The sequence below is a fragment of the Macrobrachium nipponense genome, chromosome 6, assembly GCF_015104395.2.
Source record: "Macrobrachium nipponense isolate FS-2020 chromosome 6, ASM1510439v2, whole genome shotgun sequence".
Lineage (NCBI taxonomy): Eukaryota > Metazoa > Arthropoda > Malacostraca > Decapoda > Palaemonidae > Macrobrachium > Macrobrachium nipponense.
Window position 1 is genome coordinate 74,462,558 of NC_061108.1, and position 14,084 is coordinate 74,476,641.

Here is a 14,084-nt window from a genome sequence, read left to right on the forward strand (position 1 = left end):
GAAATCCATTTGGTGGTGCAGCATGGGGAGGCTGCCAGCTCGGACACGAAAGCGGCTGAAGCCTTTAAAAAGATGTTCGACGAGATGATGACCAAGGAAGGCTACAGTTCTCAGCAAGTCTTCAACTGTGATGAGACTGGCCTTTTTTGGAAAAAAAATGCCTCATCGGACGTACATCACGGGGGAAGAGAAGAAGCTAACCAGGCATAAGCCTATGAGAGACAGGCTTACGCTCGCACTTTGTTTGAACGCCAGTGGGGATTGCAAGGTGAAGCCCCTACTTGTCTATCATTTTGAGACTCCTCGAGCCTTCAAGATCACAAAGTGCTTAAGGAGAAGCTTCCAGTGATGTGGAGGGCTAATGCGAAAGCCTGGGTAACAAGGCTTTTGTTCACGGAGTGGGTAAATCTGTGTTTCGGCCCAACAGTGAAGAAATTCTTGGAAGAGAAGCGCCTCCCTCTGAAATGTCTGCTGGTGTTGGACAATGATATGCATCCGACTCATTGACCAAGCTTGGCAGTAGGTTTCGAGGTGAACCTTGAATTCCTCGTGGAGGAAACTCTGGCCTGATGCTGTACCTGCCCGAGACTTCGAGGGATTCGATGTGGGTGAAGCTGGTGCTGCAGATTCAGAAACAGTTGACGATCCTGAAACTGTTTTGCAACCAGATCTTGACGAGATCGTTGCACTCGGCAAGTCCATGGGGCTGGTCGTCGACGAGGACGATATCAACGACCTTCTCGAGGAGCACCAAGAGGAGCTGACGACGGATGACCTGAAGGAGTTGGAGGCCATGCAACATAACGTCGTTCAAGAGGAGTTCTCTAGCAGCGGCGAGGAGGAGGAGGACGACCCTATATAACGGCAGAAATTAAGGATGTTCTAGCTGCTTTTCCTAAAGTGCAATCATTTGTAGAAAAAAGAGACACCCCGAAAAGGCTTACACAGGTCGTATGCTTGCGCAGTTCGATGACGCTTGCCTGAGTCGTTTCAGGAACATTGTGAAAAGTAAGCAGAAGCAATCTTCCTTGGATAGTTATTTTTTAAAAGAGGCCTTTAGTATTAGCAGGAGTAAGCAAAAAGGAAGAACCAAGTGATACTAAAATACAGAAAGTTGAAAGTGGCGATGAAGTTGTAATTTTGTAAAAAAAAAAAAAAAAAAAAATGTACGTTAAGTATAAACAATAAAAAAAATGTAAAAATAAAAAAAGGACAAATAAAAAATGTTTATTTTAGTTTTTTGTAAAGTTAAGTGTTACAGTTTTGTTAACCCTTAAACGCTGAAGCGGAATTTTAAAAATCATCTGCATGCCGGCAGCGTTCGCGAGCGAGCGCCGAAGCGGAAAAAATGTTTTTTTTTTAAAATCACAGTTTTCAAGATTAAGAGTTCATTTTGGGCTCAGTTTTTTGTCATTGCCTGAAGTGTAGTATGCAACCATCAGAAATGAAAAAAATATCATTATCATATATATATATAGGGATATATGACAGCGCAAAACAAAATTTCCTATATAATTGTATACAAATCGCGCTGTGAGCAAAACGGTTAGAGCTAACGAGTTAATTTTTTTCCATTGTATTATACACTAAATTGCAATCATTTTTGTATATAACACATTGTAAAACGATCAAGGCAACACGGAGAAAATGTTATCACAAAATGATGCATGAATTCGTAACACGTAGACGTAAAAAAAAGCAGTTTTAAAAAATCACCATAAATAAAAATATTGTGAAAAATGAAGGTAATTGATTGAATATTACCAGACTGTAAGTGTTGTAGCTTACAATTGCAGTTTTCGACCATTTCGGTCGAGTTAAAGTTGACCAAAGGACGAATTTTTTCTATTTATCGTTATTTATATGAAAATATTTCAAAACTAATAAAAGCTACAACCATGGGTTGTTTTAAGTTGTATTTTACATGAAATTGCACACATTTTCATATATAAAACTTTATGTAACGGCTAATTTAAAATGGTGCAAATATTACAACAATCGGACGAAAAAATTTATGATTTTTTCGGAAGAGTTACCGCGCGGACGTAAGGAAAGAGTTTATTTCATAAATTCACCATAAATCGAAATATTGTGTTAGAGACTTCCCATTTGTTGCAAAATAAAGGTAAATGATTGCATATTACTAGAATGTAATAGTTTTAGCTTACAATTGCGTTTTTTTACCATTTCGGTCGAGTCAAAGTTGACCGAAGGTTGATATTTTGGCACTTATCGTTATTTATATGAAAATATTTCAAAACTGATAAAAGCTACAACCATGGGTTGTTTTTAGTTGTATTCTACATGAAATTGCACACATTTTCATATATAAAACTTTATGTAACGGCTAATTTAAAATGGTGCAAACATTACGACAATCGGACGAAAAATTTATGATTTTTTCGGAAGAGTTACCGCACGGACGTAAGGAAAAAGTTTTTTTTTATAAATTCACCATAAATCGAAATATTGTGCTAGAGACTTCTAATTTGTTGCAAAATGAAGGTAAATGATTGAATATTACTAGAATATATTATATATATATATATATATATATATATATATATATATATACATATATTCACACACACACTGCACCACCACTTTAACACTAGATAAGTTCCAGAACCTACCACAGAAATGCAAAATATGTGTAAATGCAAAATCCCCCATAAAAATGCTTACAACTGCCAAATACCCAGTACCCCTTACAAATAAAATGCTGTAAACGTTTTTGCGATATTTTATACTTATTTCAATAAATTGCCATTGTCAATTCTCTGGCCTTTCCGCAAAGGTAAATATCATGTATGTATATAGACTACATCTGCATTTATTCTTGTATATGTGTAAGTAGAGAAATAATTTTGTCAATCTCTGCACACGGACCACTGTAGTCCTGAGTTAGGTACTACATGTCCGTCCGCACCAGTCAATGTAGACCCCACTCTTAGGCAATAAAGCATCAGTATCCAGATACCTGTATCTGTCTTGTCCTCACAATGCTTATAATTGTATTTTAACATTTCACTGCTTAATTTGGTAGTTCAAATAAAAAGATACCTTAAATTATCATACTAGCACAATTTAATATTTCAAAAAAATACACCCCAAAACATCCTAGCCCTTTAATTGTTTAGTTTGTATATAGTATTTATCTATGTAGAACATCAATGCTACCTGAGCCATTAGTACATATATATACAGGGAGCAGATGTTTTGATTTCGACGTTTAAAACGTAGTATGTATACGGGGTCTCCCAGGGGTGGGGCAGGGTTGTTCCTTATCAGGAGGTCCTTAGCAAGCCAATTCTTGTAATATAAATAAGAAGGGACACACACTTCCCTTTCTCCGTAGGGCAGACGTGATCCTCTAATAATTTCTTAATGGCTGTTTCTTCGTCCTTGTATTGCTGGTGCATGAAGGCTTTGCAGAACAGTTTTATATCCTCCAGGGGTGGAATATTCTTGTTCTCTTCTTCCATTATGTACCATTTGTCCAGGGCGGCTCTCATTTCTCGGTTGACGAGTTTATTGGAGTATCCATGATTGATCAGCATCTGGGAAGCTTGGTTGAGTTCGAGGTGCATATCCTGCCACATCAAACAGTGCAAAAGGGCCCTCCTGAAAAGGCCCTGACGGTGGTGGTCTTGAACTGCGCAAGACACTCACTATTTCCATTAAGGGATAATCCGAGGTTCGTAGTCTTGGTATAGACAGTTGTGGTTAAGTTTCTGATCTGTCTTCATGACAAGAAAGTCGAGGAAGGGGAGCCGATCATTGCTGCTGTACACGACAGTGAAGTTGAGTGCGCTGTGATGAGGTGAGGTAGTGCCTGGAGGGGATATAGGGAGTAAGAGTTTTATTAAGGCGTTTGACCAAGGCATAAGTTGGGGCGGGCATTTGGCTGATGATCGGGCGTAGGGGGTTGCCTTCCTTGTGGGTCTTCACATTCCCGTAGAAGGAGCTGAGGCTGTAGTCTCTTTGGATGGGTGGGAGGTGTGTGGCATTTGTGGCGGCATTCAGTGCTGCGATGACCCAGTTGGCATCGTGTTTGATGTCCTCTGTTGGATTCCTTGTAAGCCTCACAAACTTGGAGGCGTCGGACAAGATGGCGTAGAGTTTCTCGAAATATTCCGAGGCTCTGATGAGTATGAACGCAGCTGCCTTGTCTACACGTCTTACAGTGATACCTTCTCTCTTCTCCAGATATGCAGCTGCCTCTTTCATCTCCCTGGTGTAAATTCCGCTTGAGTATGACCCCTGTCCGTAAGGGCCTCTGTCAGCAGAAGAGATTGAAAGGCATCCATCATTCTCAGGATCTTCTTGGCTTCCAACTGCTGGATTGAGCCAAGGAGCAGCTCGATCTCCTGGCATTTCTCATGCTACTTCAGCTTCGACATGAAGAGGCAGTTAAGCCCAAGGTTCAATAGGTCATCTTGTTTGGGGGTAGGCTGGTATGTAGTGAGGTTAATATACCTCTGAGTCTTCTCCTAGATGTGTAGCTTTCCACTGTTGAGGGGGACAACTTTGCGAGTTACTCCCCTAACCCAGTCACACGTGTCTTCCTCGCTCAGGTGGGCGAGGTGTGTGCCGATTTCTTCATAGGTGATGGCTTACGTTGGTTGTGGTAGCGGTGGTCCTCCGCTCAGTCTTCTGCTTGGTGGTGGTCTCTTGTACGAATGTCAGATCCGGTATTGTCGATTCAAGACTACCACAGTCAGGGCCTTCGTCAGGTGGGCCCTCTCGCACTGTTCAACATGGCAGGGCATGCACCTCGAACTCAACCGAGCTTCCCAGATGCTGATCAACGATGGGTACTCCAATAAACTCGTCAACCGAGACATACGAGCCGCCCTTGACAAATGGTTCACAACAGAGGAAGAGAACAAGAATATTCCACCCCCGAAGGATATAAATCTGTTCTACAAAGACTTCATGCACTAGCAATGCAAGGACGAAGAAAATAATAGAGAATGACGTCCGCCCTACGTAGGAAGGGAAGAGTGTCCCTTCTTATTTATTACAAAAATCGGCGTACTAAGGACCACCTGATAAGGAACAACCCTGCCCCACCCGTGGGAGACCCTCTACAGCAGACCAACGTCATCTACCGATACTTATGCCCCGCCCAAGGATGCCCTGGGATTCACATTGGTATGATGACGATGCACCAGTTGAAGAGGATCTCCTGCCACGCCCGTGAGGGTGCCATTAGGCGGCACTTCCTTACAGTACACCAGCAAAATACCATAAGAGACAACGTCATCAGGAATATAAAAATCATTGGAAGAGCCCCCTACCCACGACATCTGCGCCTCCAAGAAGCTCTTTTTATCCTTGAACCAAAAACTTTCGCTGAACACTACACAAGAGGCGTTCCTGATACCAACGGGTGTGAGGAGGACCACGCCCCTCCCACCAAACGAGAGTACCAGCATACAAGAGATATCAGATAAGTTGTCCAACACCAGATATGGCACATATAACAACGAAAATAATACCAGGGGGTTACATCACTCAAGCAGAAGCCAATCAGAAGGTTCCCAGTGATATCACCCACCTGAGGTCTGTAAGGCTCGAGAACACTCACTGTATGAGTCACCTTCCCAAAAACCAATGAAAAGTCGACCTGCCCCAGGGGTTACGAAGCTATCCTCAAGAGTCCGCAACATTAGGCTATAAGGACAAGGATTCACCAATAGAATTCAGTCCCTTAGCAGTCATCGCTGGAAAATGTCCTTTAGGTCTGGACGAAACATCGTGAGAGAGAGAGAGAGAGAGAGAGAGAGAGAGAGAGAGAGAGAGAGAGAGAGAGAGAGAGAGAGAGAGAAACATTGTATAAGTAAAATATAACAATAAACACCAAAAATGAATCAGCAACCGGATTTTACTATGCCCTTTGGCGCGTTGCTTGCCAGTCTAAGCAACAGAGAGAAATCTGTCATCAGAAAAATAGAGAAGGCTGTTTGCAAGATTAATAGTGCTGAAGCAGCAACTATGTTTAACAAAACATGCTTAGAGGGGGGGTCTCCTTCCACTTTTCCCTCATCTTGTGTTTTTAACTTGAGGAGAATCTCTAAGCCAGGGCTGTCAAATAAGTTAATGTGACAGGTGGGGAGCGTTAACAATTAGCAGGTCAAAGACTTTTACATAACTCTCTCTCTCTCTCTCTCTCTCTCTCTCTCTCTCTCTCTCTCTCTCTCTCTCTCTCTCTCTCTTCTCTCATCTCTTCTCTCTCTCTCTCTCCCCTCTCTCTCTCTCTTGCTCTCTCTATCTATCTCTCTCTTCCACCCCTTATAATATTCCATTTAATTTTCACTTCCTGTCTTCATAATAATTCCATGGTATTCTCTTTTCCTCTGTCTCCATAATAATTCCATAATATTCTCTCTTCCTGTCTCCATAATAATTCCATAATATTCTCACTTCCTCTGTCTCCATAATAATTCCATAATAATCTCACTTCCTCTGTCTCCATAATAATTCCATAATATTCTCTATTCCTCTGTCACCATAATAATTCCATAATATTCTCTCTTCCTCTGTCACCATAATAATTCCATAATATTCTCTTTTCTCCTGTCTCCATAATAATTCCATAATATTCTCTCTTCCTCTGTCTCCATAATAATTCCATAATATTCTCTCTTCCTCTGTCTCCATAATAATTCCATATTATTCTCTCTTCCTCTTTCTCCATCCAAATAATTCTCTCTAAATTCCTCTCTTCTCTCTCTCTCTCTCTCTCTCTCTCTCTCTCTCTCTCTCTCTCTCTCTCCTCTCTCAGAAGCGAAAATTTTAGTATGTAATCTTCACACACTCCTATATTTTTACCAACCATTTATTTCTTTTTTTAATGGTAATGTACTAAACTAACTTTTATTAAATGAAATTACAGTATGTAACTTTAACTTCATTTAAAAGTTAGCTTAATACTTAGGAAGAATGATTAGGGTCATATTTAGTGTTCAAACTCTAGAAGTAAGCATTTATTAGCATTTTCAGAGAACATACCAAAATTACACAAAAATTCTCCTTGCACGAGGGGTCTGGAACCTAACCTTGCATAAGTTCAGGGTATTATTGTACACAGACAAATTTCTTTGTCTAAAGTTGGCAAGATTGAACGATGCTCCCATGTCAACACTTTATCACGTGATTAAGTTACTTGGGGGTATCTTTCCTGTCTCACTAATAGACTTAATTCTTATAGGCTAGTAAAGCCTACATTAGAGAGACTATGAGACAAAGTAGCACCTAAGTGTGCCTTATCATGCGCTCAGCTGAAAAGCAATCAACCATGTGTGGTGGGGTCAGGCCGTGGCAAAGTAAGATAAGCAGGAAGCTAGTGAATTACAGAAGAATAAATCTACAGTCAGCTGAGGCATGTGAAGCGCAATTGAAATCTCATATATATGAAGGTTTATGGATGATTAGTATCAGAACAAATACCAAGGAACACAGAAAGCATGCACGACTCTCACCCTTCAGAAAAGAAGACATTGGCCAACACTCAGGAAGGCACAGTAGACACACTAGATCACCAACACGTGGGTGGGCACACTATCACTCATTACGAACATAGGCGACTGCCAAGCGATTCATGCTCCTCACAACAGGCACACAAACAACTCTTCTATTCAAGAAAAAAAGGTCAGTCAAGACACATGGGGCAAACAAAACTATACAATTTGCTACTGGAGGAGAGAAACACTTGGGGGCAATGACCCTGATGCAGAAATAATATAAACGGCACACGCATCCTTCACACACAAAGACACTACATCAAAAATGGGAAATAACTCAGTGAATGTGCTAAAATAGAAGCAAATAAAAATACAACAGAAGAGTAAGGCTGGCTCAGGTCACAGTGACAATGGGCCTACTCAATAATATTTTGTTTTTTGAGATGACTCTGTGACAGCTGAAGCATACCAAGGGCAAACAACTCCATCTAAGGAAACATAGGTCTGTACAGTGTGCCTCCGTATTCGCATTCTCCAGATTTGCGGACTCACACATTCACGGATTTCTCTGGAACATTTCCCCCCATTATTCGAGATAAATTTGTCTATTCACAGTTTTCTATGAGAAATATCCACAAATTCCTGTTTTTTATCAATTTCATCATAAAATGACTTTTTGTGATAAAAGTATTCAAAAAACCAGGTATAAACATTTTTAGTGGGTTTTTCTTGAGTTTTAACTAAAAAAAATAGGTTGTTTTAAGCATTTATATATATATTCCAACTATTGGCGGGGTGTGGGGGTTCTGGTATATATCCCCCACAAATACAGGGGACCACTGTATTCACATTGGAACAACTAGTAGTTTCAAGTTTTTCACAAGCTTTATAATCCTACATTGCAGTATGTACTGATAAACAAATATAATAAAGACTTGGGTAAGATGCATTCTTTATTATGAAGACTTCAAAATTAATTTATATTGTTGCTTCATAGTTTCTACAGTTTCCCAATACAAGCAGTCCCCATTTATCGGCGGACTCAGTTATCAGCAATCCAGTTTTATGGGGCTCGTCTAGCGCCATAAAATCGGTAATTTATGGCGCCATAACAAGACAAGTTCCGGTTATATAAGCACCATTATGGCGCCATAAATCACTCAGTTTCGGTTAATGGGGGTTTTCGCTTATCGGCATACCCCCGGGAACAGAACCCCCGCCGATAATCGAGGACTGCCTGTAAAAGAAAAATACCTTCCATTTACTGTAATATCACTGTGGAAACTGAAAGAACAGGAAAAAGTAAAAGAAAAGGGTATAAGAGAAAAATCAGCATGTAAATTTGATATGGAGCACATATGAGAATTAATAGTGAAAGAGCAAGCACATAAACTGGGGAAAAATGTCAAAAATCAACATGAGAGAGAGAGAGAGAGAGAGAGAGAGAGAGAGAGAGAGAGAGAGAGAGAGAGAGAGAGAGAGAGAGAGAGAGAGAGAGAGAGAGAGAGAATGTTGAATATTTGCTATTTCCAAAAATGTTCACAACATACTTCAGAGTTCTCTAATATTTTTATATATTTCCTAAAATATTAGCTTTCACTACCCTAATGATAAACAGTGTAAATTACAGTACACAATTATATTTCCACATAAATTTCAGCTACAATTTTATCATTAGTAATATCTGAAAAGAGTACTATAGGCAAAGCTACTAAATCAAATCAAATATGCATGAATATAACTTAGTGATCATCTACACTCCACTCTCAGTCTGTTAGCACTGACAAATTGACATAAAAATTTCACATTTACATTTGTGCTTAAATCTGGTAGTATACTGACAACTTCCCTAAATATAGACTCACATTTCAATAATTTGTGAACACTTACACAAAAAGCTGAACACTTCAAAACAGCTTCCGAGGTGTGAGGCTTATATTTCTAGAAACCTTGCTAACCCTTAGCTAGCAGTCTTATTTCTTCCAGTAAATAAAAACTTCTCCCATCACCACTGAAATACTCTCATCATTCATAGTACGTATGCATAACTAACAAATTAATTTCCTGTGCTTTAGACTAAATTAGCTGTGCAAAATAATGGTGTTACCATACCAAAAATGCCGTGACTCTTCAACTATTTTTGTCAATGCCAAAAACTTGCCTGATTTTGTTTTGTTGCATCCATACTCCTCGGTGGCTTAGATAATAAGACAACAGAAAGATTAAATACAAAACTGTCAAGCCACTTCATAATGATGACCATTAAATAAATATATGAGAGAGAGAGAGAGAGAGAGAGAGAGAGAGAGAGAGAGAGAGAGAGAGAGAGAGAGAGAGAGAGAGAGAGAGAGAGAGACCTTGTGTAATACAACACCAAGATAGGAAACTTTGTCATTTTTATATTATAACAACTTAATTATTAAGAATTACACACTTCATACTAATGTCACCAAAAATAATTCTTAAATTATCATGTAGTAAAATATATATTAATCAGTTAGAAGCCTGACAAGAAGTACTGCTTAATTCTGTAAAACCTGGCTACCTATGTATACAAATGAACAGTCACCTCACACAAGATAACAGAATTAAAATCTCAGTGTGTTTCAAAGGGAATGTGCTAAAACTGTGCAATCTCACCATTCAGTCAGGTATAATATTCCCAAACGAAAAGAACACCCTTATATGACCCTTCAAGGAAGCCTACTACCTGACGTTAGCTTGAAGGGCATACATGAATTTGCCTCTATTACACACCTTGCAGACAAAGACATCATCTCCCATCTTAAACAAAAAGGTCATACATTGTTCACTAAAAAGTCTGGGGAGTTCCCCAGATAATTCGTATATTTTTAGAAAAGGGGAATACTTTATATTGAAGTCCTTATATCACCATATCTTTTAAAAAAAAACTGCAAAAATATGTAAGGACAATACTATTTATAATAAATCAATTCTGTCTAAGCTGTACACATATGGACTGAATCCCATCATGACCAACTGTTCAGAAAAAATAATTTATCAATCTGCATTACCGCATGAAATTCAGAGTATGGCCCTAACACCTGTAACCTCTCAGCCTCATCAGCCTATAGCTAAACAGTTCTCATCTCAAATGCAATTAAATAATCACTTTTCACGGCAAAAAAACATAACATAATTCTTTTTAAAAAATTGATTACGCATAGTTCAAAATAAATAAATATATTTAGCACTCATCATAATCAATGATTAATCCAAGATCAATCATAACCTCCCATCTTTCCTTAGAGCGTAATGAGGCTATCATCATCGTCAAAAGCTATCAGTTTTGATTAGCTAGCACTGGGTGGAGAGTATGGGAGAAACAGCTTCTCTGGATGATGGCAACTCGTTTTTCTTCCTGATAAGTCTCCTGTTCCACTGCATAAGTGGCATCAACTCGATCTTGGTCAGCTGCTCACTATGACACTTTGGCAGCTTGGACAACATATTTTTTTTTTTGGCCAAGTCTGATGAGACAGATGCTGTGAACGTATTGGCTTTGAAATTTTCTCATAAGTGCATGAAAGCTTTGAGTAGGTCACTGCTTTTTGACTGAGTGATACACAAACAGAAAAGGTCAACCAAGAAGTATCAATTAACACCCTCCTCTCTAGGAAGTGACCACTAAGAGCACCTGATTCCACCTGCTGAGCAAGATTGCTGCAGTGTTGTCTTTCTGGGATAAATCTTGGCACTTGCTGGACAACTTTTTCCTCTGCCTAGGTGAAGATATCCAATTCTGGCTATGATGTTCGATAGATAGATAGATAGAAAGATAGACAGATAGATAGATAGAATATAGAATCTATGCGAAAGGCCAACCACTGGGACTAATAAGGTCATTCATTGCTGAAATGGAAATTGACAGTAAAAGGTTTGAAAGGTGTAACAAGAGGAAAACCTCACAGTTGCACAATAAATTAGGTAACTGTTAGGAGTGTGTGGAAAGTAAGATGGAAGGAAGAAAATTTGAGCAGAGTTACAATAAAAGAATGATGGGTTGCTACTAGTTAAGAGGGATGCTGCAAAGAACCTTAAGTAATGCTTACAGTGAACCACATGAGGTGCACTTATGGCACTTTCCCCCCACAGGGGCCAATGATAGTATTGGCTGCTGAAACAACAAAGATTAAATGATTTCATATCTCCCTAATTCTGTATGTAGGCCAGTGTAAATGCCCTGCTTAATAGGAATACTGTTACCTTGTTCAGGATGGCTGTCCTCAAACCTGAAGAGCTAAAAAGAATTCCATCAGTTCAAGGAGCTTGACGAGGTGCTTATTGTCATTCTGAGTTATGTCTGTGGCATGTCCTTAGTATGAGGTGTCTGTGAATAAGTGTATCTCAGGAAGATAAAGTGGAGGAATCAAGAGGTCACTTATTAAATTACCACTGTTCTACAACCAAGACAGCACTTTTTGGAGACCTCTGGACAATGGCACCAGGAAACCATCTCACTATACAGTTACCAAAAATAAAAAAAACTCCTGGCCCTGACCACAGAAGAAAGGCTTGAAAAGAGCACTCTGTCACCTTGTAAAACTTACAATGCCTTGAGTCAGAAAGAGGATAAAATTGTGGGGTCATCATCATCAAGAAGTCTGTCTCTGATGTGACTTAGGATCTCTGCTGTTACAGTTGAAGCTGGAAGATCCAATATATAAAGTCTTACCAGGACACCACTCAAGGTTTTACTGTCAAAACAAACCCTTCTCAACACCTATTGCAGCATGAGTGAAAGTTGTCACAAATCCATAAAGGAGGCTTCATCCAACTACAAGGAATGTGGCAAACAAGTCTAACAAGGGAGTAACAAACAATTATCCAAATATGTTGCAAATCTCAGTGTTAAAGTGACCATTCTATGAGGAGCAACTCCATCAGTAGGGGAAAAGGGCCCAAATCCCCTCAAAACCAAATCGCCTCAAAAACCAAATCGCCTCATTTCCGTACATTAGCCCTTTTGAGGGGCGGGTCATCCCAGATAAGAGTATCTCCTTACGCGGGGTATATCTACATATGGGCACAATAATGAGATGGTAATAGTTTATCTCCTTACATGGGGTATCTTTTAATTATTATTATGTACTTACATGAGGTGTTTTTATTTTTTTTTAAAGAGTCTGACCATGACGTCACCATATATAAAATGTTTTTTTTCACTTGTAACGTAGCTCATGCACGTGTATAAGGTATAATTATCGTGCCACTTGACACCGGTATGTACTCTGCTTTTTCTGTTTGTCTCTCCCTATCTCTCTCTCTCTCTCCTCCAGTGACCGCAAGCTGACTGCCTATCACAAAGTTCATGTTCAAACAGGAAGTATCTGTCGCACCGCCCTATCACTGCCCCCCCCGAGGTAGAGGAGGGGGAGGAGGAGGAGGAGGAGGAGATGATGAGTCTTATTTGTTGTCAACGTACAGCATTAAAACGAGATGAGACGAAAATAAAACTCGATATGGCAATTACAACAGGATTTTATTTGCAGCATCACAACGAGATATAACATATTGGAAAAACGAAGTTCATGTTCTTATATCTGTTGGCAAGGTACATCAGCATCACAACGAGATATAACATATCGGAAAACTGGCGTACATTTCATGACAGCGTTTCCACATCTGACGATTATACTTCCACCACCACCACCACCACTACCCCCCCCCCCACCCCCTCCCCACCCCACCCCACCCTCTTCTCTCCAAGAAGCATAAAAGTTGGTGACAGGACTTGACTGGGATCTGTATATACTCCGTACACCCGAGCATACAGGCCGGGTTGTTCATTCATTTCAAATGGAGAATCGTGACATACCCGATTTAAGTACACCTCTACCAAGGTCCAACAACAATGAGGAGGTGTATGATGTTAACCTTGAAGAAACTTCTGTACCCGACGAGTTTATGAAACCCCTCTGTAAGTATTTATATAAACTCCCTTTTGAATATATTGGTAATAACATTATCAGTAATAATAAACTTAGCAACCTTTATAAGACCTGCTTACGATGTATAGGTTGAACTAAACTTTTTTATTTTTTATTTATTTATTTATTTTTTTTTCAGATATGTCAACAACCGAACCTGTCAACGATAATGAATATGAAGATGATGTTTTTAATGCGAGCTTGGGTCGATTTATGATTGCCGTTAAGTCCCCGGACTATCAATGTAAGTATTTATATAACTACTCCCACCGATGATGGTAATATCAGTGACAGTGTCTCTCATAGCAATGTTAGCATCAACCTGATATTTATTTCTTCGTTTATTTATATAATAAACTTTTATTTATTTATTTATTTATTTATTTACTTAATTATCTATTTATTTATTTATTTATTTATTTATTTACTTATTTTATTTATTTATCTATTTATTTATTTTTCTTTTTTACTAGATACATCAACGCCCGAACCCGTCGATGACGAACGGGTCCCCAGTGATGAATACGATGACGATGAGATGTTTGATGAAAGCTTGGGTAGAATCATGGTATCCATCAAGTCTCCGCACTATCAAATCCATGATGTGGCCAACAGATCTAATAATGATGATCCTAACCCGGATACAGTGATTCCCCCGGCTCTA

The 14,084-nt window shown here is 39.3% G+C and overlaps 2 protein-coding genes across 5 annotated transcripts in view; one reads left to right on the plus strand and one right to left on the minus strand.

The window, feature by feature from the left end:
- LOC135216346 (coiled-coil domain-containing protein 22-like) overlaps positions 1-14,084 on the minus strand; it is a 394,256-nt gene that overhangs the window by 144,598 nt on the left and 235,574 nt on the right. The gene's annotated exons all lie outside the window — the stretch shown is intronic.
- LOC135216214 (uncharacterized) overlaps positions 13,198-14,084 on the plus strand; it is a 5,858-nt gene continuing 4,971 nt past the window's right edge. The window contains exons 1-3 of the mRNA XM_064251349.1: positions 13,198-13,410; positions 13,560-13,664; positions 13,894-14,066. Of these exons, the coding sequence (XP_064107419.1) occupies positions 13,290-13,410; positions 13,560-13,664; positions 13,894-14,066 (399 nt within the window). The 5' untranslated portion in view covers positions 13,198-13,289. The remainder of the gene's footprint in view (positions 13,411-13,559; positions 13,665-13,893; positions 14,067-14,084) is intronic.